The 20,276-nt window shown below is 43.8% G+C and overlaps 1 protein-coding gene across 3 annotated transcripts; it reads left to right on the top strand.

Moving 5' to 3' along the window:
- The first annotated feature begins 7,140 nt into the window (after nucleotides 1-7,140).
- C1S (complement C1s) lies at nucleotides 7,141-18,189 on the top strand. 3 transcript variants are annotated; one of them, XM_020878711.2, is made up of 12 exons: nucleotides 7,141-7,321; nucleotides 8,225-8,350; nucleotides 8,591-8,798; nucleotides 8,953-9,130; nucleotides 10,691-10,816; nucleotides 11,234-11,433; nucleotides 11,631-11,784; nucleotides 12,496-12,611; nucleotides 13,016-13,094; nucleotides 13,828-13,956; nucleotides 14,770-14,844; nucleotides 17,063-18,189. In XM_020878711.2, the coding sequence occupies exons 2-12, from the start codon at nucleotides 8,310-8,312 to the stop codon at nucleotides 17,860-17,862; spliced, it is 2,106 nt and encodes a 701-aa protein (XP_020734370.2). In that variant the 5' UTR covers nucleotides 7,141-7,321; nucleotides 8,225-8,309; the 3' UTR covers nucleotides 17,863-18,189. The 3 variants fall into 3 exon arrangements, with proteins under 3 accessions (XP_020734370.2, XP_020734369.2, XP_020734368.2); XM_020878710.2 differs by having other exon boundaries at nucleotides 8,222-8,350; XM_020878709.2 differs by lacking the exon at nucleotides 7,141-7,321 and having other exon boundaries at nucleotides 8,196-8,350.
- The last annotated feature ends 2,087 nt before the right edge of the window (nucleotides 18,190-20,276 follow it).

Below are 20,276 nucleotides of genomic sequence, written 5' to 3'. Positions count from 1 at the left end.
GGATGGACCTGGAGAGTACCATACTATGTGAAATAAGTCAGATGGAGAAAGACTAATACCGTATGATATCACCTATACCTAAGAAAAATTGTGGAATTGAAGTGATACAAATAAACTTATTTACAAAACAGACTCACAGACTTATGGTTACCAGGGGGAAGGGTGAGGGGAAGGGATAGTTAGGGAGTTTGGGATGGACATGTACACACTGCTATATTTAAAATGAATAACCAAAATCCATGGCTGATTCATGTCAATGTATGACAAAAACCACTACAATATTGTAAAGTAATTAGCCTCCAACTAATAAAAATAAATGGAAAATAAATAAATAAAATGAATAACCAGCAAGGACCTATTGAACAGTCCAGGGAACTCTACTCAATATTATGTAACAACCTAAATGAGAAAAGAACTTAAAAAAGAATAGATATACATATAATGGAATCACTTTTGTTGTACACCTGAAACACAACGTTGTTAATCAACTATATTCTAGTATAAAATAAAAATTAAAAAGATAAAAATAAAAGCTACTACAATTATTATTGTGGGAATTTCACATGATTTTCTTTCTAATACTAGAAATTTCCTTGAGGGAACTGGGCCTTCTTATTGGTGTTTGGATGTAGTTTTGTTTGTTTGGTAGTAGTTGGTGTTTGTATTGGTTTTGCTATATTTTTTAAAATTGATTTTTCTAAATCAAAGTAGTATATCAATAAACAATCCTCTTTTAGTGCTCCTGAACAGTACGTGAATTGGAATTTTGGCAAGCATGGCTTCTATTTGACCATGGTCCAGATCCCCTGTATGCTGTGCAACTAGGATTCTCCTTAATCCCAATGTTTCCTTCTAGAAATACTTCCTGCAGGGAAGCGAAGCTCGCAAGTGCTGCATGGCACAGGGGAGACTTCAGCTTTAATCTGCGAGGGCCTGGCTAAGGTCCAGAGTGCTAAATTGGCCAACTCCATCCTTCATTCAGGGCCAAGGAGGAAATTGGAAAGTCTGACCTTGAATTCAAGTGGCTTGTTTAAAGGTTTGAGAGTGGAAAATTCTCAAAAAATTACTCAGTGGGTTTCAAGGTGATATACTTATTGTAGGTGAGCTTCCTGACATTACCTGTACCCTGAAGTCACCCTAATTTGTTACTGAAATTAAAAAGTGGAAGAAAGACTAGTATCAGGGCATCTGATAGAGGTATTATTCCTTAACTAGGCTCATAGGCTTCGAAAGAGTCAGGGCCTCAGTTCAAGAATCCACTGAGGGCTTTTTTCCCCTAGCTGAAATAAGCGTGGATTTGAAGGGAGAGTCACACCTAGGAGAAAGGCGTTTCCCATCTTAGTGATTACAGAGTCAAAAGACACTGAGGCTCAGGGTTGAAAACATCTGCCCTCTTTGCACCGTGGAGGCTGAATTACCAGACTCAGAGCTCATCTATCAGTGCAGCCTTGAGAGCCAGAAGCTTGGGTCTCCAGAGGAGAAATGGAAATGAAAATTTCTGCATAGGAGCACCCCCAACCCTACATGCTAAGTACAGAATGCCCAAACGAACCCTTTTCCAGATGATTTCTTCTGATCGTGTAACATTGCACGTGTGATTTGCTGTCTCCTTGAGAGTTAGAAAATGAAAATGTTTCACTTGCATGACAAAATCGAAAAAGAGAGGACTGAACACGGTGTGCATCAGAGACAGTCACCAACTTTTTGGCGAGTGTTGAATTCCACAGGATGAGGAGAAGGAATCATGGACAATTTGGTGACATGTTCTTTTTCCTTTTGCTTGTGTTTGGAGATGAAGTTATTGCTGTTTATTTATTAAGGGCTTGCATGCTTAGTCACTCAGTAGTGTCCAACTCTTGTGACCCCATGGGCTGTAGTCTTCCAGGCTCCTCTGTCCATGGAATTTTTCAGGCAAGAGTACTGGAGTGGGTTGCCATTTTCTTTGCCAGGGCATCTTCCTGACCCAGGGATGGAACCCTCGTCTCCTGTCTCCTGTATTGGCAGGTAGATTCTTTACCCTGTGAGCCACTGGGGAAGCCTTTTTAAGGGCTTACTGAGAGCAGAATATATGCTGAATGCCTAGCATACATGATCTCATTTAATCATGGTCATAACAGGCCCTGAAAATGACAGCTGTTTTTGAGCTAGTGATATTATTCCAGCTGTTTTTGAGGTAGGTGATATTATTCCCATTCTACACATGATTAAGCTCAGAGAGGTTAAAAAACTTTTCAAAAGTCACACAGCTAAAAGCAGCTACTAAATGGTCTGAACTCACTGGTGCACTCATGTAGTCATTCATTTCTCAGGTACTCACTGAACTTAGTTCTTTATTTCCAAAATTATTCTATTGAAATAAAATTGATATGCAATGTTGTGTTAATTTTTGCTGTACAGCACAGTAATTCAGTTGTGTGTATATATATATTCTTTTTCAATTTTTTTCCATTTCAGTTTATGACAGGATATTGAATATAGTTCCCTGAGCTATACAGTAGGACCTTGTTGTTTACCCAATGAGCATTGTTCTTAATTTTAAGAAATAGAAACCAACTCTGGTAGATTGTAGCAGAAAAGGAATTTATTAAAGGGATCCTGGATTGCTTGCAGAAATGCTGGGAGAGCTGGGGAGGCGGGTGTGGACACGTCATACCAGGAACAGTGGACACAACGTGGCTGCCACTGCCCCTGCCATGTCCTAGACACTTCACCTTGCAAGGCTCACCCACTGGGGCAGGATGCTGGGTGCTGCTTGCAAGCCCCAGCTCCTCCTCCATCTTAGGGTAGCTACCACTGTCCCTAGAGGTACTGTAGGGTCTGCTTCTTAGCATTACTGCTTCTGGATTCAAAGTCTAGACAGTGCCTCTGATGAATGGAGCGTGAGTATACCGTTTGCTCTAGAGCTGATAGACTGCTAAGAGACACGCTTTCTGCATTTGCATTTACTCTCCTGGGAGATGGGCTCTGTTCCCAAGACTCACAATAAAGAACTCCCCGAATGTGGTAAAGATGTTCTGATGCTGGGCAGCCAGAGGAACACCTGAAGTTCCTCTTTATGTTGAGTGCATGAATGATGCAGCTAGATGTGGTGGAGCATGCAAAGGTGAGTCCTAGAACCTGCCTGCAGGCACCTCATTGACTCAGAGTTCCCTCCCTTTCAAAGTGTGCATTTATTTGGCACCACAGTTTGCAGAGCTCTCTCTTCTCACTGTTTCCTTAGATCATTCGGACAGACAGCCATGCAAGGTAGACAGAACTGGTACTCTATTTCATCCTTGAAGAAGCTAAGAAGTTAGATGATGAGCCTGAGGTCCCCCTGCTGGTGAGTGGCAGAGTGGAGACTTGGCCTGTCTGAGTCCAGGCCTGGTGTCAGCCGGAAGCAAGACGTGATCACAAACATCATGCTGCATCAATTCCTAGGCATGTGGTTTTCCCCTGCAATTTTTTTTTATGTGAACAAAATCAGCCTTCTTTATTTATTTTTAACTTTTCATCACAGACATTTTCAATCATACACTCAAAGAAAATAATGTAATAAATTCCCATTACCCATCATTTCAATAATGATAACCTAAGGCCAATTTTGTTTCATCTATAATCACCACTCAACCCCACCTCCACTCCTAGAATTTTATTTTATTTTAATTTTATTTTCCAGAACTCCCCTGACCAGAGATTGAACTCGTGCCACCAGAAGTAGAAGCATGAAGTCTTAACCACTGGGCAAGTCCCACCCCTCAGTGTTTTTTTTTTTTAAAGCAAATAGGTTTCCCTAAAAAATGGGACTTTAAACTTAGTGATTACACACATCGAATGCGTGTTTCTCTTTCATCACCTCACCAAAACACTGGATATGGTATGGCACCACTTTATGCCAGTTTGAAGTAGCACAGCAAAAGTATCGACAAAGTCTCATTTTAGATGTTGATTACAAATTATTTCTTTTTAGTACCAAGAATTGTGTAGTTATTAAAAATTAAACAATTTCAGAGTTGGTAGGCTAGTAAGTCTGTTGCATTTTTGTCACCACAGCTGCTTAACAGAAATGCCTACCTACCTTCAAGATCATTCCACTTGTATGGTTTGGAATGGAATAATTTTGGTGACTATTTTTCAGATTAACACTTGCCATTTTTTTTAACGTAAAACTGTTTTTAATAGCTCAAACAATGCCATGAAGTGCTGACATTTATGTTTAAAACTCTCTTCCGGGGGCTTCCCTGGGGATCCAGTAGTTAAGACTTTGCTTTCCAGGGCAGGAGTGTGAATTCAATCCCAAATTGAGGAGCTAAAATTCCAGATGACTTGTGGCCAAAAAACCAAAACATAAAACAGAAACAATATTGTAACAAATTCAATAAAGACTTAAAAAGTGGTCCACGTCAAAACAAACCAAAAAATACAACTCACAGCCATATCAATAGTTCTGGAGTAGAAGTTAATGTGATAAATTGCTCTGAAGAAGGCCAGGCCCCACAACATCTGGCAATGTTTAGGACACTTCTGAATTCGGATGCATCTTGGAATCAATGATACAGCACAGTTTAAATGGCAACTTAAAAATTCCTGTCACCCTGCTTATTTAACTTATATGCAGAGTACATCATGAGAAACGCTGGGCTGGATGAGGCACAAGCTGGAAACAAGATTGCCGGGAGAAATATCAATAACTTCAGATATGCAGATGACACCACCCTTAAGGCAGAAAGCAAAGAATTAAAGAGCCTCTTGATAAAAGTGAAAGAGGAGAGTGAAAAAGTTGGCTTAAAGCTCAACATTCAGAAAACTAAGACCATGGCATCCGGTCCCATCACTTCATGGCAAATAGATGGGGAAACAGTGGCTGACTTTATTTTTCTGGGCTCCAAAATCACTGCAGATGGTGATTGCAGCCATGAAATTAAAAGACGCTTACTCCTTGGAAGGAAAGTTATGACCAACCTAGACAGCATATTAAAAAGCAGAGACATTACTTTGCCAACAAAGGTCTGTCTAGTCAAGGCTATGGTTTTTCCAGTAGTCATGTATGGATGTGAGAGTTGGACTATAAAGAGGGCTGAGCACAGAAGAATTGATACTTTTGAACTGTGGTGTTGGAGAAGACTCTTGAGAGTCCCTTGGACTGCAAGGAGATCCAGCCAGTCCATCCTAATGGGAAATCAGTCCTGGGTGTTCATTGGAAGGACTGATGTTAAAGCTGAAACTCCAGTATTTCGGCCAGCTGATGCGAAGAGCTGACTCATTTGAAAAGACCTTGATGTTGAGAAAGATTGAAGGCAGGAGGAGAAGGGGACGACAGAGGATGAGATGGTTAAATGGCATCACTGACTCAATGGACATGAGTCTGGGTAAACTCTGGGAGTTAGTGATGGACAGGTAGGCATGCTGCGGTTCATGGAGTTGCAAAGAGTCGGACACGACTGAGCAACTGAACTGATGTCAAATAACGGGGCACTTCACTTGAAGGAGTTGTAGATTTGTTGGAATACAGTCACTAAGACAGGGGTAGAAAGTGAGAAGGGATAGGAGGAGAGCTGGGGGGGTGGGGTGGTCAGGGAAGGCTCTGATGAGGAGGTCTGCCACCCTTGGTCCCTTAGCTGAAGCTCTAGATTCCAAAAGGCTCAGGAATATGAGTGTTTATTTGTTTTCTTCTTCCAAATTTGGCACCAAAACCTAACCTGAACTAACGCAAAGTAATTTTTAAACATAATCTGTAATGATAACTTCATTCTAGTCACTGTGAAGATCAATCTGTTTAGTTGCAGAAATATTAATGTTTGTTGATGGAGCATTGTCCCAGTCCCTCAAGGGGAGGAACAACAAGAGATGTTACCTACTTTATTATTATTATTTTTTGGCCATTTTTGAAGCTTGTGGGATTTTAGTTTCCCAACCAGGGAGAGAACCTGGGACCTCGGCTGTGAAATCACAGAGTCCCAACTACTGGACTGCCAGAGAATTCCCTGCACTGCCTTTTTATTTTATTTTTTTAAAAAACATGTTTTATAATTTTTCTTTCTGTCATTTTGGTGGCTTCTCTCATTACAGAGCTCAGGCTCTAGGTGTGCGGGCTTCAGTAGTTGCAGCTCGAGGGCCCTAGAGCAAGGGCTCGGTAGTTGTGGTCGTGGGCTTAGTTGCCCTGTCCCACCGTGGAATTGTCCTGGACCAGGAATCCACCCCATGTTCCCTGTTTTGGCAGCTAGATTCTTAACCACTGGACCACGAGTGAAATCCCTGATGGCTGGATATAATTTAGATATGTGGAGACATGGAGGGATTTTAAGAAGAGGAAAAAGCATCATCTCACATGGCGACAGAGGATGAGATGGCTGGATGGCATCATTGACTCAATGGACATGAGTTTGAACAAACTCTGGGAGATGGTGAAGGACAGGGCAGCTTGGCCTGCTGCAGTCCATGGGGTCACAGTCAGACTCGACTTAGCTGCTGAACAACAATAACACATCAGCTTGGGTTTAAGTGTAAGTCAGTATCCAACCATTACATTTGCATTAGAGGCAGAGATGACCTGCATTTCTTTCTTTCTTTTTTGTAAATATTTATACACTCTGTGTACTTTCTTTCTTTAAAAGTTATTTATTTATTATTTATTTGGCTGCATCTGGTCTTAATTCAGCATTCAGGGTCTTTTAGCCATGGCATGTGAACTCTTAGTTGTGGCATGTGGGATATAGTTCCCTTACCAGGGATTGAACCTGGGCCTCCTGCATTGGTAGCAGGGAGTCTTAGCCACTGAACCACCAGGCAAGTCCTTAAGTGGCATTTCTGATAACTTTTCTCTCTTAATTTGTGTTTCATATGTAGCTGGAGGGTTGGACTTCCTCTGTTTTGCTTTTCCCTACAGTATTAATCCCCTCCTTTTCCCATAAATCACCTGACTTCCCCGAAAACTCTGTAACACACCCTTTGGCTAAAAAAGAGTGTTAGGCAATCAGTGAAATTCCCCAATCCCTCTTTTCCCGCCTGCAGCCTGGGACAGAGGAGTATCAGGCTGGAAAAAGGATGCAGTTCTTGTTTCAAAAGCAGAGGGAGCTCCAAGATCAAAGCTGAGTTCCACTTTCCCTAAGCCATGGTCTTCCAGCCCCCTCTTTGTTTGGATCAGGGAATTTCAGACAAGCACCCTCGGGTAGAGGATCACAGGGACAGAACCAGAGAACCAGATCCAGGGAGGCCGGCGGAGGTTCCTGCAGAGGGAGCGCCCAGCTCTGAGCCGCTCTTCCTGGGAGCGGGCAGGGTCGCCCGGCCTGCCCACTGGCAAGAGGGACGGGACTGACCCACTTGTTCCCATCAGCTTCTGAAGGTAAAATCCTTAAACTTGAAGAGCAGAGCTTTGATGGAGGGAAAAAGGAAGGCAGAAAACTTTATATAGGGAAGTTTCGGGCAGACATGGAGGGCTGAGAAGAGCAGAATCCAAAGGAGGGAGAATATAGAACACCTATTTCTCTTAGGTTGATCCCATTCACCCCCATGTCACCCACCCCCACCCAAAACAGTGTTCAGGGTTAGAAGCATATTTGGCAACACTTTACTCAGAACTGCAAGGAGGTGGCTTATGTTTTTAGTAAAGGTAAAAAAGAAAAGGAAAAAAAGATCTGGAAAATTAAGGTAGGAAATTGAAGAAACAGCTTTTGTTTCCTTTTCTGTTCATTCAGCTGCCCCTTTTCTTCTCCCCCACACACAACTCTGTCTGAGACCACTTCCCCGAAGGTCACTGCCTTCCCCTAGGGAAACAAATCCATTCCTCCATCAGTGGTCTTTGGGAGCAGTAAGAGAAATACATGCAATAATACACAGGCAAGAGAGTTGGTTTGAAGTGATAAAGGGGCTCCTTGTCAAAAGAGGAGGGAGATCTGTCCTGGTGGATTGGTCATGATGGGGACAAACTCCTGAAACCCCAAGTGGAAACAGGGATACTGTCCTGTGAGAGGAAAAGAGAGGCTGACAGAGCGGGGGCAGGGTGGAGGTTGGGGGTGAAGAAGAAGAACAGAGGAAGCAAAGAACTTGAAAAAAGTCTCGTGATTTTGGAGGAAAACTGGGAGAAGGTCCTGAGAAGCCATGGTAGAAGGATAAGGTTTAGTTTCAGTCTAGAACAAGAGCCAGTGTGAGAGGATTGGTGTCATACATTGTTGCTTCATGATATAGCTCTGTTTAACCTCTGTGTTATTCTTACCAAGATGACACTGACCCCTTATCACCAAAGCAGGTGCCTGTGTTTGTTAGACAAATACTGCCAGGCCTGCCACCCCTTTAGCTCCAAAGTCAGAGGTGCAGAGAGCCAGGACCAAGAGATGAGCGGCTCACCAGGGATGAACAAATTGCCAGAGATGTGGTGAGTGATCCCAGGTCTAGAGAGATGTACATGGAATGCATTCCCTTCATCCTCTCAAGAAAACAGCTCCGATCCTAAGCCTGGGTTTGGCTTTGCCCTAGGCCTTTCTGTTTCATTCCAGCCCAAGATTCTCTTCCACATACTGGTGCCCTTCGCCTCTCCCCTCCCTTCTCCCTGCCCTAGTCCACTCATACCTGGGTCACCCACCTCTCCAATTGCCTTTATTATTATTTTTTAAAGGTGCATTGTCCTGTTTTCCCTTGTGGTCTGGGTTTATGCTGAGCCTACTATGTATGGAGAGGTTCTATCCCCCAACTACCCTCAGGCGTACCCCAATGAGGTCGAGAAGTCTTGGGACATAGAAGTCCCTGAAGGGTATGGCATCCACCTTTACTTCACCCACCTGGACATAGAGATGTCTGAGAACTGCTCCTATGACTCACTGCAGGTACACGCGAAGGGCACAAAAGGATGGGGCTGGGGAGGTGGGCTGAGAGGGTGAGCACTCAGTGAGCTGGGAAGTAAGGTGGGAAGTCGTCTATCTCTCTGCCCTCCATATCAAAGTATTACCCTTTCACAGGTTCTTTTGACTCTTCTCTTAGATAATGTCGGGAGGCCATGAAGAAGGGAAACTCTGTGGACGGAGGACCAGCAAGAATTCCAACTCTCCAGTGGTGAAAGAGTTCCACATCCCATACAATAAACTCCAGTTGATCTTCCGGTCGGACTTCTCCAACGAGGAGCGTTTCACTGGCTTTGCTGCGTACTATGTCGCCGAGGGTAAGGCTCACCTCTCTGTGTGCCTCATTGATCCAGCCATGAGACTGGAAGCAGGGCAAATATTGAGCAATGCAGGGAGTGAGGATTCCATTTGTAACTCTTATGAAGTATTGACTTGACTTGGATCACTCCATGAATTCCCTTTGTGAAAATCAAACGTGTAATCAAACGTGTATCTTGGTGGTGATGACGATAATGAAAAAAATAGATAAAAAACATCCCAGTAATTTATTGAGAACCACTGTGAGCTCGGGTATTGTGTTAAGAACTTTACTTATATTCATTAAATCTTTACCTAAACTACATAATTTGAAGAGCTTCAGAAGTATCACTAGTGGTAAAGAACCCACGTGCCAATGCAGGAGACACAGAGTCACGGGTTTGATCCCTGTTTCGAGAAGACCGCCTGGAGAAGGGAATGGTAACCCCCTCCAGTATTCTTGCCTGGAGAATGCTGTGGACAGAGGAGCCTGGTGGGCTACAGTCCATAAGGTTGCCAAGAGTTGGGCAGAAGTGACTTAGCACTCACTCAAATTATATTTATTTACTTATGGTTGCGCTTGGTTGCCATTGGTGCACACAGGCTTTCTCTCCTTGCTCTCTTGGGTGCTACTCTCTAGTCAGAGTGCATGGGCTTCTCTTGGCTGTGGCTTCGGCTTCTCTTGTTGCCAAGTATGGGCTCTAGGCCTTGTGGGCTTCAGCAGTTGTGGCATGTGATCCAGGAGTTATACTGCAGGAGCTTAGTTGCCCTGAGGCACGTGGAACCTTCCTGCACTAGTGATTGAACCTGTGTCCCCAGCATTGTCAGGCAAATTCTTAATCACTGGCCCTCTAGGGAAGTCCTACCTCAATTCTGAAAGTAGGTGTTACTATCTCTACTTAAAGATAGGAAAAGTAAAGATTAAGAAGTTAAATAACTTGCCAAGGCTCACACAAGGAATGTGTGGTATTCAAACCGATTTAACACGCAGCAAACAAACTTTCGCATTCTATGTGCGTCTACACCTATCTTCAGGTTATCATGATGTTACAACATCTCATAAAGCCAAAGTCTTGTTTAGATTTGACAGAAGTGCCAGCATCATGTAAGGTAATACATGTACTAGTTGTTGCTCCCTGCAGAAGACATATCATGTTAAGCTTGCAGAGTGCTGTCCCTGGAGTGGAAATACTCTGTTTATGAAAAAGGTCAAGGGTCTTCGGTGTTGACACCTCCCACTATAGAGGCACCATCATAGAGCACAACTCTAGAATCATATTTCAGGAGAGTAACATAGAATAACTGGAGGAGGGGCATGGCAACCCACTCCAGTATTCTTGCCTGGAGTATCCCATGGACAGAGGAGCCTGGCAGGTTAGAGTCCACAGGGTCACAAAGAGTTGGACATGACTGAAGTGACTTAGTACAGTATAGAGTAATAGTATTCTGAAACGAGATTCATTGAATATCTCTAAGAAACAGGCCCTTCCTACTTTTCTTACACTTGCAGTTTTGGGCTTAACTTCATTTTTCCTTCTAGGTCTTTGTCCTTGACCACTGTCTTTCTCTGCTCTTTGTAGATATAAACGAGTGCACAGCTTTTGCAGATGCTCCTTGCAGCCACTTCTGCAATAACTTCATTGGTGGTTACTTCTGCTCCTGCCCTCCGGAATACTTCCTCCATGAAGATAAGAAGAACTGTGGAGGTGAGCTTGGCATCAAGAGAGGTGAATGTTCCCTGGGATTTGGGTTGGCTGGAGGCTTCAGTAAGGTGTCTGTCTACCCTTTTTGATTTTGATTAGCCCTGGGCTTGACTTGGCATCAATTTTTAGTTACTCATAAACAGAAGGGGAGCCACAAGAGTGGAGGAAGGTAAGCCTACAGGGTTAAGTTAATTAATTGTTGAAGAGAGATAGGTGTCAACTTGGGCCTCTTCATAACCATGAAAAGCTCCACATAAGTGATGCGATGGGAACCCAATACATATTAGGTATCTCTGCTGTTATGCATTGGTGTGTAATTGTGGCACGTGGGCTTCAGTTCATGAGAAGGATCATAGAAAAGAGCCGGGACTCCTTGGCCTAGCCCTTTATTTGAATCTCCTTTTCTTTTTTCTTCTTTAGTCAATTGCAGCGGGAATGTATTCACCACAATGACTGGGGAGGTTGTGAGTCCTAATTACCCCAGTCCATACCCAGAGAGCTCAAGGTGTGACTATCAGATCCAGTTGGAGGAGGGGTTCCGAGTGGTGGTGACCATGAGGAGAGAAGACTTTGATGTGGAACCAGCTGACTCCGAGGGCCACTGTCCTGACAGTTTACTTGTGCGTGATGGATGATCAGTCTTCTTCCAACTCACTCAGAGAGTTCTCCTTGAAGACACATCATCTAGCTTTCTGTCCCTTCTTTTTTTCTTTCCCTCCTTCTTATTTTCTTTTATTTTTATCCCTTCCGTGTTACCTTTTTCTTTTAGTTCTTTCTCTCTTCTGATTTCCCCATTTTGCATTTTGATTCTCTTCAGTTTGTGACAGAAGACCAGCATTTTGGTCCTTACTGTGGGAATGGCTTTCCTGGGCCACTAACTATTGAAACCCAGAGCAGCGCTCTGAATATCATCTTCCAAACTGATGGATCAGAACAAAGAAAGGGATGGAAATTTCGTTACCATGGAGATCGTGAGTAACCTAGAAGCTGCCCTTTGGTTTGTGGGACCAGAGTCCTTACCCAAGGTAAAATCGAAACAGTAGATTGTTGTACTAATGGGTATCCTGAGAACACAGCAGCTCCTCAGCACCATGTAAACCTGTCAGTTGTTGTGAGAAACCCACAATTTCTAGGAATCCTTCAACTGGATTTTCAAATGCAGATGGCCTGGGGGTGGTTAGTTAGTAACGTCATTATTCTATTTTATTTCATTTCATTTCACTGCCAGACTTGTGAGATCTTAGTTCCTTGACTAGGGATCAAACCTGTGCCCTCAGCAGTGAAAGCACTGAGTCCTAAGGGCAGGATTGCCAGGGAATTCCCTGCCATATTGTTTTAACCACCTCCATGTTGGAATGCTGGGTTTCAGGACTGAGGATGAGTCAACAACTGTAGAAAATATGTTGTTTGGTTGGTAAGTTGTGTCTGACTCTTTTGTGACTCCATGGACTGCAGCCTGCCAGTCTTCTCTGTCCATGGGATTTCCCAGGCAAGAATACTGGAGTGGGTTGAAATTTCTCCAGGAGTTCTTCCCGACCCAAGGATCAAACATGCATCTCCTGCATTGGCAGGTGGATTCTTTACCACTGAACCACCAGGGAAACCCAACAAATGTGAGAATGATTATATATAATAATGATTCTCCAATGATTTGGTAAATTTCTTTTCCTATCCTTTTCAAGCAATCCCTTGTCCTAAAGAAGTCATTGCCAATTCCTTCCGGGAGCCTGAGAGAGCAAAATATGTGTTCAGAGATGTGGTGAAGATAACCTGTGTGGATGGGTTTGAAGTTGTGCAGGTAAAGCACTGTCAGGGGCTCCTCTCTAGTTCCTAGGTCAGGATGAGCATACTGGAATCGTCTGATCAGTTACTGAGTGTTCTCGTTTGAGTGAGGTCTAGGACCTTCTTCATCAAGAGAAGCCCTCAGGATCTCTACTTGTCTTCTTAGCCATAAAGATCCTTGGACATTTTCACATTCTCCTTTTGGCTTCAGGCTTCCTGGGGAAGGGGACTAGTATGCTGGGGCAAAGTTGTCTTTTAGTTCCAACTCCTGAATGCTTTGGGTCATTCTGCTAAGATGTCCCCAAGCTTCTTGTAGTAAAGACTTCTCATTGATCCAAGGCCAGAGATCAATTCCATTTTTGGCTTTTGATTCCCTGTATCTCTCTTTATAAACTAATATTGAGGTTTATTATTTTCCAGGGAAGTGTTGGTTCCCCATCTTTCTACTCTACTTGTCAAAGCAATGGAAAGTGGAGTAATTCCAAGTTGCGGTGTCAACGTATGCATCTCTTTAAAATGGGACTACTTTTGTCAAAAAGTGGGCAGTGGCCCAATTCTTGGAAATCCCCACTCATTACCCAAAATAGTTGGAATAATTCTACTCATTAGCCTATGAAATTACTCAGTCTTATGAAAACTCACAACCCTGGTGCCTCTCACCTTCTGAGATGGCCCACAGTCTGTCTGTGGACTGTGTATCTTCCTGAATAAATCTTCTTTCCCTTAAGAATAAAGAGGGGAATAATATTCCCCCTCCCACAGGAAGTGGGAAGATTAAGGCACAATTTCTGAGATACAAATGCATGGTTTCTTCTTAGGCTTGTGAGATAGTGAATTGGGTTTCAAAGGGAAGTCAGTTGTAGAATCCTAGTCCTGATCTGACCCTAGGCCAACCAGACTAGCAGGTTTTTTACAAAGAAAGGGTCTATGAGATTAGTAGAGTTAATAGCATTCTATGGGTCCATTTCTACAGAGGCCTCACCAATCACTGGGAATCAGGTTCATTCTTGCCACTTTCAATGGGCCATCTGAAGTGGCAGGACTCAGTGGGCTGGGGAGATGAGCATGGCCACAGAGAGGCTGATGTGGGGGATTCACCCCAAATGTGCTTATGAATGGGGGGGAGGCAGGGAAGGAGTGAGGAACACAGTTGGGAAGATGGACTGGCCCAGGGACTCTTCCTGGGAAGAAGTGTCTATCCTGATCATCTCTCTCCTGCCTTCCTCCTGTAGCCGTGGACTGTGGCACTCCTGAACCCATTCAGCATGGTAGAGTTGAAGATCCGGAAAGTACTCTGTTCGGTTCCATCACTCGCTACTCTTGTGAGGGACCATATTACAGCATGGAACATGAAGGGAGCGGTAAGATTTCTTTGACTAAAGAAAAGAGAAAGAAAGAGTGAGAGTGTTGGAGGGTGAATAGAACAATCTTTCTGGGTTGGAGACAGTTTGGAGAGAATGAGGGAGATGGGCTGGGCTTTGTTCATCCTCTTTGTTTAGTCTAAAGATACAGTTTTCACACAGGATGGGGTTGGGGCATGGGTTGTATAGGATCACCTGTAGAGTATCATAGAGATCACCTAGTTCAGCTTCAGGAACTCCCCCTAAAATATCCATTTTCATGTGGTCATCCAGCTTTTGACCACCTATGTAATGTAGAACCCACAGGAGTAAAGCTTCCAGCTTCAAGTCTCTATTCTATGATGACATTTTTTTTCTCACACCATGTGGCATACAGGATCTTAGTTCCCAGTCAGGGTTCAAACCAGTGGCCCTTGCATTGAGAGCACAGAGTCTTAACTGCTGGACCACCAGGGAAGTCCCACAACTGACTTTCTTGATGGAAAGGCCTTGGTGGTGCTGGATGAAGGACTGGATGGCTCATGATATGTCCCAGTTCATTGCTTTCAATTTAATTTCCTACTTGAAGCACTTTCCCAGCCTCCACCTTAATCCTCTTCCTTCTGCTTTGGAGAATGTTCCTTCTAATCCCTGGGCAAGGGGATTGTCTGGGGCCAAAGGGATTGTTTGGAGGATGTTCTCAAGATTATTTTATGGTAGGTTTGGTCCCATTGCCTCCTAAAATCCCAGAGGCGCTGAGGCTCTGAATGGAAGGCAGAAGATAAGTGAGAAGATGTGATGCTGAGTGTGTTCCTTCTCTCTGTGCTATTTCAGAGGTGTATCACTGCAGCGGCAATGGGAGCTGGGTGAACGAGGTGCTGGGCACAGAGCTGCCAAAATGCGTTGCAGGTAATCAGGGCTCAGACTTGGGTGGAGAGCGTGTCCTCAGGTGTGTGTGCATTGGGCTCACCTTCTAAAAGGAGTTGTAATCCTCTTGGGAAGGGAATTGATGGTCTGGGCCTGCCAGAACCTAGCTCAGTGAGGTGGAGACAAATCTGGACATGGATTTGCCAGGGCCTTTATCAACTGCACTGCCACGGTGACTGACCCTAAAGAGAAAAGTCAGCCAGTGACAGTTGGTGTCAGAGTCTGGGATGGTTAGATTTGGTAATGTTGGTGCAGGAAGGGGATCTAGGATTGCTAAAAACAGGGTGTGAAAATCGAGAGTGAGCAATCAACACTTAGAAACAAGATTAGTTGAATATCCTAGTTATTATATTAAAAACCTATCTGGCAACAAGATACAGAAGAATGAAAGGAACAAGGGGTTGTATAGAGATTAGACGGCTTCTCCTGGTGGCATAGATGGTAAAAAATCTACCTGCGACTTGGGTTCAGTCCCTAGGTTGGGAAGATCCCCTTGAGTAGGAAAACGCAACCCACTTCAGTATTCTTTCCTGAAGTATTCCATGGACTGAGGAGCCTGGTGAGCTAGTCCATGGAGTCAGAAAGAGTCGGACATGACTGAGCAACTAACACTCAGACCATCATTATAGAGATTAGAGTTGAGTGGAAGAAGACTCCCAGACCAAGCCAGGAATATAATGATGCTCATAGTAACAACACTGTAATTGAGAGCTAGGGACTCAGCTAACTAATTGAATTTATTATCTCATTCAATCAAGTCTTTGCAATAACCCTCTGGGTGAGGTGTTATTGGTCCTGCTTTACAGTTGAGTGAATTCATTGTGAGTTCACAGTTTAGGAAGGGATGGGATAGGCTTTGAACCCACATCTGTCTGTTATGCTCAACTCAGAGTCCATTTGGCCTGACTAGTGTAGGATTTAGGTAAGCCAACTTGATCTGAAATACAATTCAGTTTTACTTGCATTGGGTAATGGCAAAGCAACCTTACCTGGGTCATTGGAGGATGAGATGAAAGATGGGAAAAGAGAACCCTCTTTTTGCCCTACGTCCAGTTACTAGGAGGGACTTGGCTGCAGTTAGGACTTGAATGAAGAAGGTGGTAAGTGGACCTGGGCATCAGAGGCAAATAGAAGGCTTGCCTTCCCAACTACATGTGTGAGAATAGTCTCCCAGCTCGGGCTCCTAGTTGGGTCCGTGACCTGATGTGTTGAGCCTGGGGTGACATGTGTCTCCTGTAGGACTATGAGTTAAGCTGTCCATAGTGTGAGGCTCATTTAGGTTCAGTACTTTATACACAGGCTCAGTTTAACCAGTCTCCCCTACAAGCCTGCTCTTGGCACTGGCGATGTGGGATATTTGATCCTTAGGTGAGTTCAGATAAGTCAGGCACTGAGATGGTTGACCAAATACAGTAAGTCCCCTACATATGAATGAGTTCTGTTCCAAGAGCATGTTCATAAGTCCAACAACATGAGCTTAGGTACCCAACTAACACAACTGTACTGTACTGTAACACCTTATAGTATAATAATGGCTTATAATACTTTTCACACAAAAGGTTTATAATACTTTCACACAAATAATACATACAAAATACAAAACAATACAAAAAATAAAGAAAACACTTTCTTAAAAAGATCTTTTTTTACTTATTTGACTTTGCTGTGTCTTAGTTGCAGCATGTGGGATCTAGTTCTCCAGTCAGGGATGGAACCCAGGCTCCTTGGTTTGAGTGCACAGAGTCTTAGCCCATGGGCCACCTGAGAAATCCCAAGAAAACACTTTTAATCTTACAGTAGGGACCTTGAAAAGTACAGTAGTATCATTCAACAGCTGGAGCTTCTTAGCAGTACCAACCATATCACTGCTGTTTTTACAGTGGTTTCCAGACATCCTGGGCTTGAAGTAGATTCTATACTACTGTACTTTACACCACTGTAAGTTCACAAAAGCACAGCCACTTGTAGAGGATGTGTGTGCAGGACAATGTACCCCAGACACCTGAACTTACTTACGTGATTGGATGTGCAAGCGCATGTTCACATCTTTGAAAGTTTACAACTTGAAGGTTGGTGTAGGGGATTTCCTGTATAAGGTTGGCTGTGTTGTGCTGAGAACAATGAAGCCCAGCAGGTGTTTGAGTAGCTGGAGGATTGCTGGGGGCCAGCGACTACCCACCTTGTTCTTTTTCCTTTCTAGTCTGTGGCACCCCCAGCGAGCCTTTTATATCAACACAAAGAATATTTGGAGGCTCCATGGCAAAGATTGAAAATTTCCCCTGGCAAGTCTTCTTCTCGAACCCATGGGCTGGTGGGGCTCTCATTGATGAATACTGGGTGCTGACAGCTGCCCATGTCGTGGAGGGAAATGATATGCCAGTGATGTATGTTGGATCCTCCTCAGTGGTCACCTCACAATTGTCAAATGCTCAGATGCTCACTGCCGAGAGAGTGTTCATCCATCCAGAATGGGAGGTCCTGGATCCTTCGATAGTACGGAAGAATTTTGACAATGACATTGCACTGGTGCGCCTGAGAGACCCAGTGCAAATGGGACCCAAGGTCTCCCCTATCTGCCTACCAGGCACCTCCTCAGAATATGACCCCCCAGAGAATGTCCTGGGGCTGATCTCAGGCTGGGGTCGAACAAATGCCAAAAGTCATGTTATTAAGCTCAGAGGGGCAAAGCTACCCGTTGCTCCCTTATCCAAATGCCGGGAGGTGAAGGGGGTCAATCCTGGAATAGATATCAGTTCTTTTGTTTTCACTGAGAACATGATCTGTGCCGGTAATGACAAGGGTGTTGATAGCTGTGAGGGGGACAGTGGTGGGGCCTTTGCCGTACAGGACCCTAAGGAAAACAACCCCAAGTTCTATGTTGCTGGTTTGGTGTCCTGGGGCCCCCAGTGTGGGACCTACGGGATCTACACTCGAGTCAAGAACTATGTTGACTGGATAAGGAAGACAATGCAGGAAAATAGTGCCCCCAGTGTAGACTAACCATACAGGTTCTACCAGCCTCTCTAAGGGCCGTGACCCCTCTGGACTTTCTGTTCCTCACAATAATCCCATTATTTCATCATGACTGAGAGAGGACATGGGAGTAAGATTGAGCTGTTGATAGAACTTGTTTGTTGGGATACCTGATTGGAGGTAGGGTTCTGCTCCTGTGGTTGTGTTGGTCTTGGATGACCCACTCCTGTTCCAGTTCTGACTCTGAAATTTGCTGTGGGGCATTCTCTTGATTTTTTTGTTTCCCCTTTACCTGTTTGAAGTTGACTGTATCATTTCTGCTATCTACTTGTAATAAAGCATGTTTATAACCCAGTGCTGGCTGACTTGCCTCATTCCACATCAAGACCTCAGCACCACAGAAAGGGAGTTTAATGCGCTGTTGTGTCCTCGAAACTCAAGGCCCTCACAGCTCATATTTAAATATCATGAAAACAGGGAATCAGCTTCTCTCCTCTCTTCCAATGGAGAGTAACTGAGCATTGTGGATTAGCATGACATCAATGCGAGGTGCCATGTTCTGCTTTCGAAACTCATCAAACATACCTGAACCTCAGTCAGAAATCCACATACAGCAGTTAGAATTGGCTGTTTAAGATCTTAGAGTCTGAAATTTCAAGGTAAAAATTGCTTCAGTATGTCTCCTGAAAGTGAGTTTTCCTTTTATGAGCATTTGTTTAATACAAAATTATGACCCAAGAAAAACAAAAGAAATTCCACATGCTCTCATCTGCTTCCCTGGTGGTTTTGGTTAATTTGTCAGTCAGGCAACAATGTCTTCTCTGGATTGAATGCTGCACTGAAATATCACAGTTTATTCTGGTGAGGAGGGACCCAAAGTCTCCCTTCTACTCTTTTCCAAGGAAACAGAAAAACAAGCAAGCAAGCAAAGAACTCCTCATTTCCACAAAATGATCAGTGGTGAAGAAGGACTGGACAATAGAGACTAGTATTTTCTTTTAATTGAAGTACAGTTGATTTACAACATTGTGAATATATATATATACATATATATATATATATATATATATACACACACACACATATATATATACACTTCCTCAGTGGCTCAGCAGTAAGGAATTTGCCTGCAATGCAGGAGCTGCAGAAGATGTGGGTTCCATCCCTGGGTCAGGAAGATCCCCTGGAGGAGGGCAGGGCAACCCACTCCAGTATTCTTGCCTGCAAAATCCCAAAGACAGAGGAGCCTGGCAGGCTACAGTCCATGGGATCACTAAGAGTCAGACACTATTGAAGGGACTGAGCACTTACACATATATCAGTTCAGTTCAGTTCAATTGCTCAGTGGTGTCCGACTCATTGTGACCCCATGGACTGCAGCAAGCCAGGCTTCCCTGTCCATCACCAACTCCTGGAGCTTGCTTAAACTCATGCCCATCAAGTTGGTGATGCCAACGAATGATCTTATCCTCTGTCATCCCCTTTTCCTCCCACCTTCAATCTTTCCCAGCATCAGAATCTTTTCCAATGAGTCAGTTCTTCACATCAGGTGGCCAAAGTATTGGAGTTTTAGCTTCAGCATCAGTCCTTCCAATGAATATTCAGGATTGATTCCCTTTAAGATGGACTGGTTGGATCTCTTTGCATTGAAGGGACTCTCAAGAGTCTTCTCTAACATCACAGTTCAAAAGCATCAATTCTTCACCACTCAGCTTTCTTTATAATCCAATTCTCACATCCAACAGTTAGAACCTGACTTATAACAACAGATTGGTTCCAAATAGGAAAAGGAGTACGTCAAGGCTATATGTCACCCTGCTTATTTAACTTATATGCAGAGTACATCATGAGAAACACTGGGCTGGATGAGGCACAAGCTGGAATCAAGATTGCCGGGAGAAATATCAATCACCTCAGATATGCAGATGATACCACCTTTAAGGCAGAATGCAAAGAAGAATTAAAGAGCCTCTTGATGAAGGTGAAAGAGGAGAGTGAAAAAGTTGGCTTAAAACTCAACATTCAGAAAACCAAGATCATGGCATCCAGTCTCATCACTTCATGGCAAATAGATGGGGAAACAGTGGAAACAGTGGCAGACTTTATTTTTTGGGCTCCAAAATCACTGCAGATGGTAACTGCAGCCATGAAATTAAAAGATGCTTGCTCCTTGGAAGAAAAGCTATGACAAACCTAGACAGCATATTAAAAAACAGAGACATTACTTTGCCAACAAAGGTTCGTCTAGTCAAGGCTACGGTTTTTCCAGGAGTTATGTGTGGATGTGAGAGCTGGACTATAAAGAAAGCTGAGCGCCGAAGAATTGATGCTTTTGAACTGTGGTGTTGGAGAAGACTCTTGAGAGTCCCTTCAATGCAAGGAGATCCAACCAGTCCATCCTAAAGGAAATCAGTCCTGAATATTCATTGGAAGGACTGATG

Source organism: Odocoileus virginianus, chromosome 23 (genome assembly GCF_023699985.2).
Source record: "Odocoileus virginianus isolate 20LAN1187 ecotype Illinois chromosome 23, Ovbor_1.2, whole genome shotgun sequence".
NCBI lineage: Eukaryota > Metazoa > Chordata > Mammalia > Artiodactyla > Cervidae > Odocoileus > Odocoileus virginianus.
This window is presented reverse-complemented; position numbering and strand designations above follow the sequence as displayed.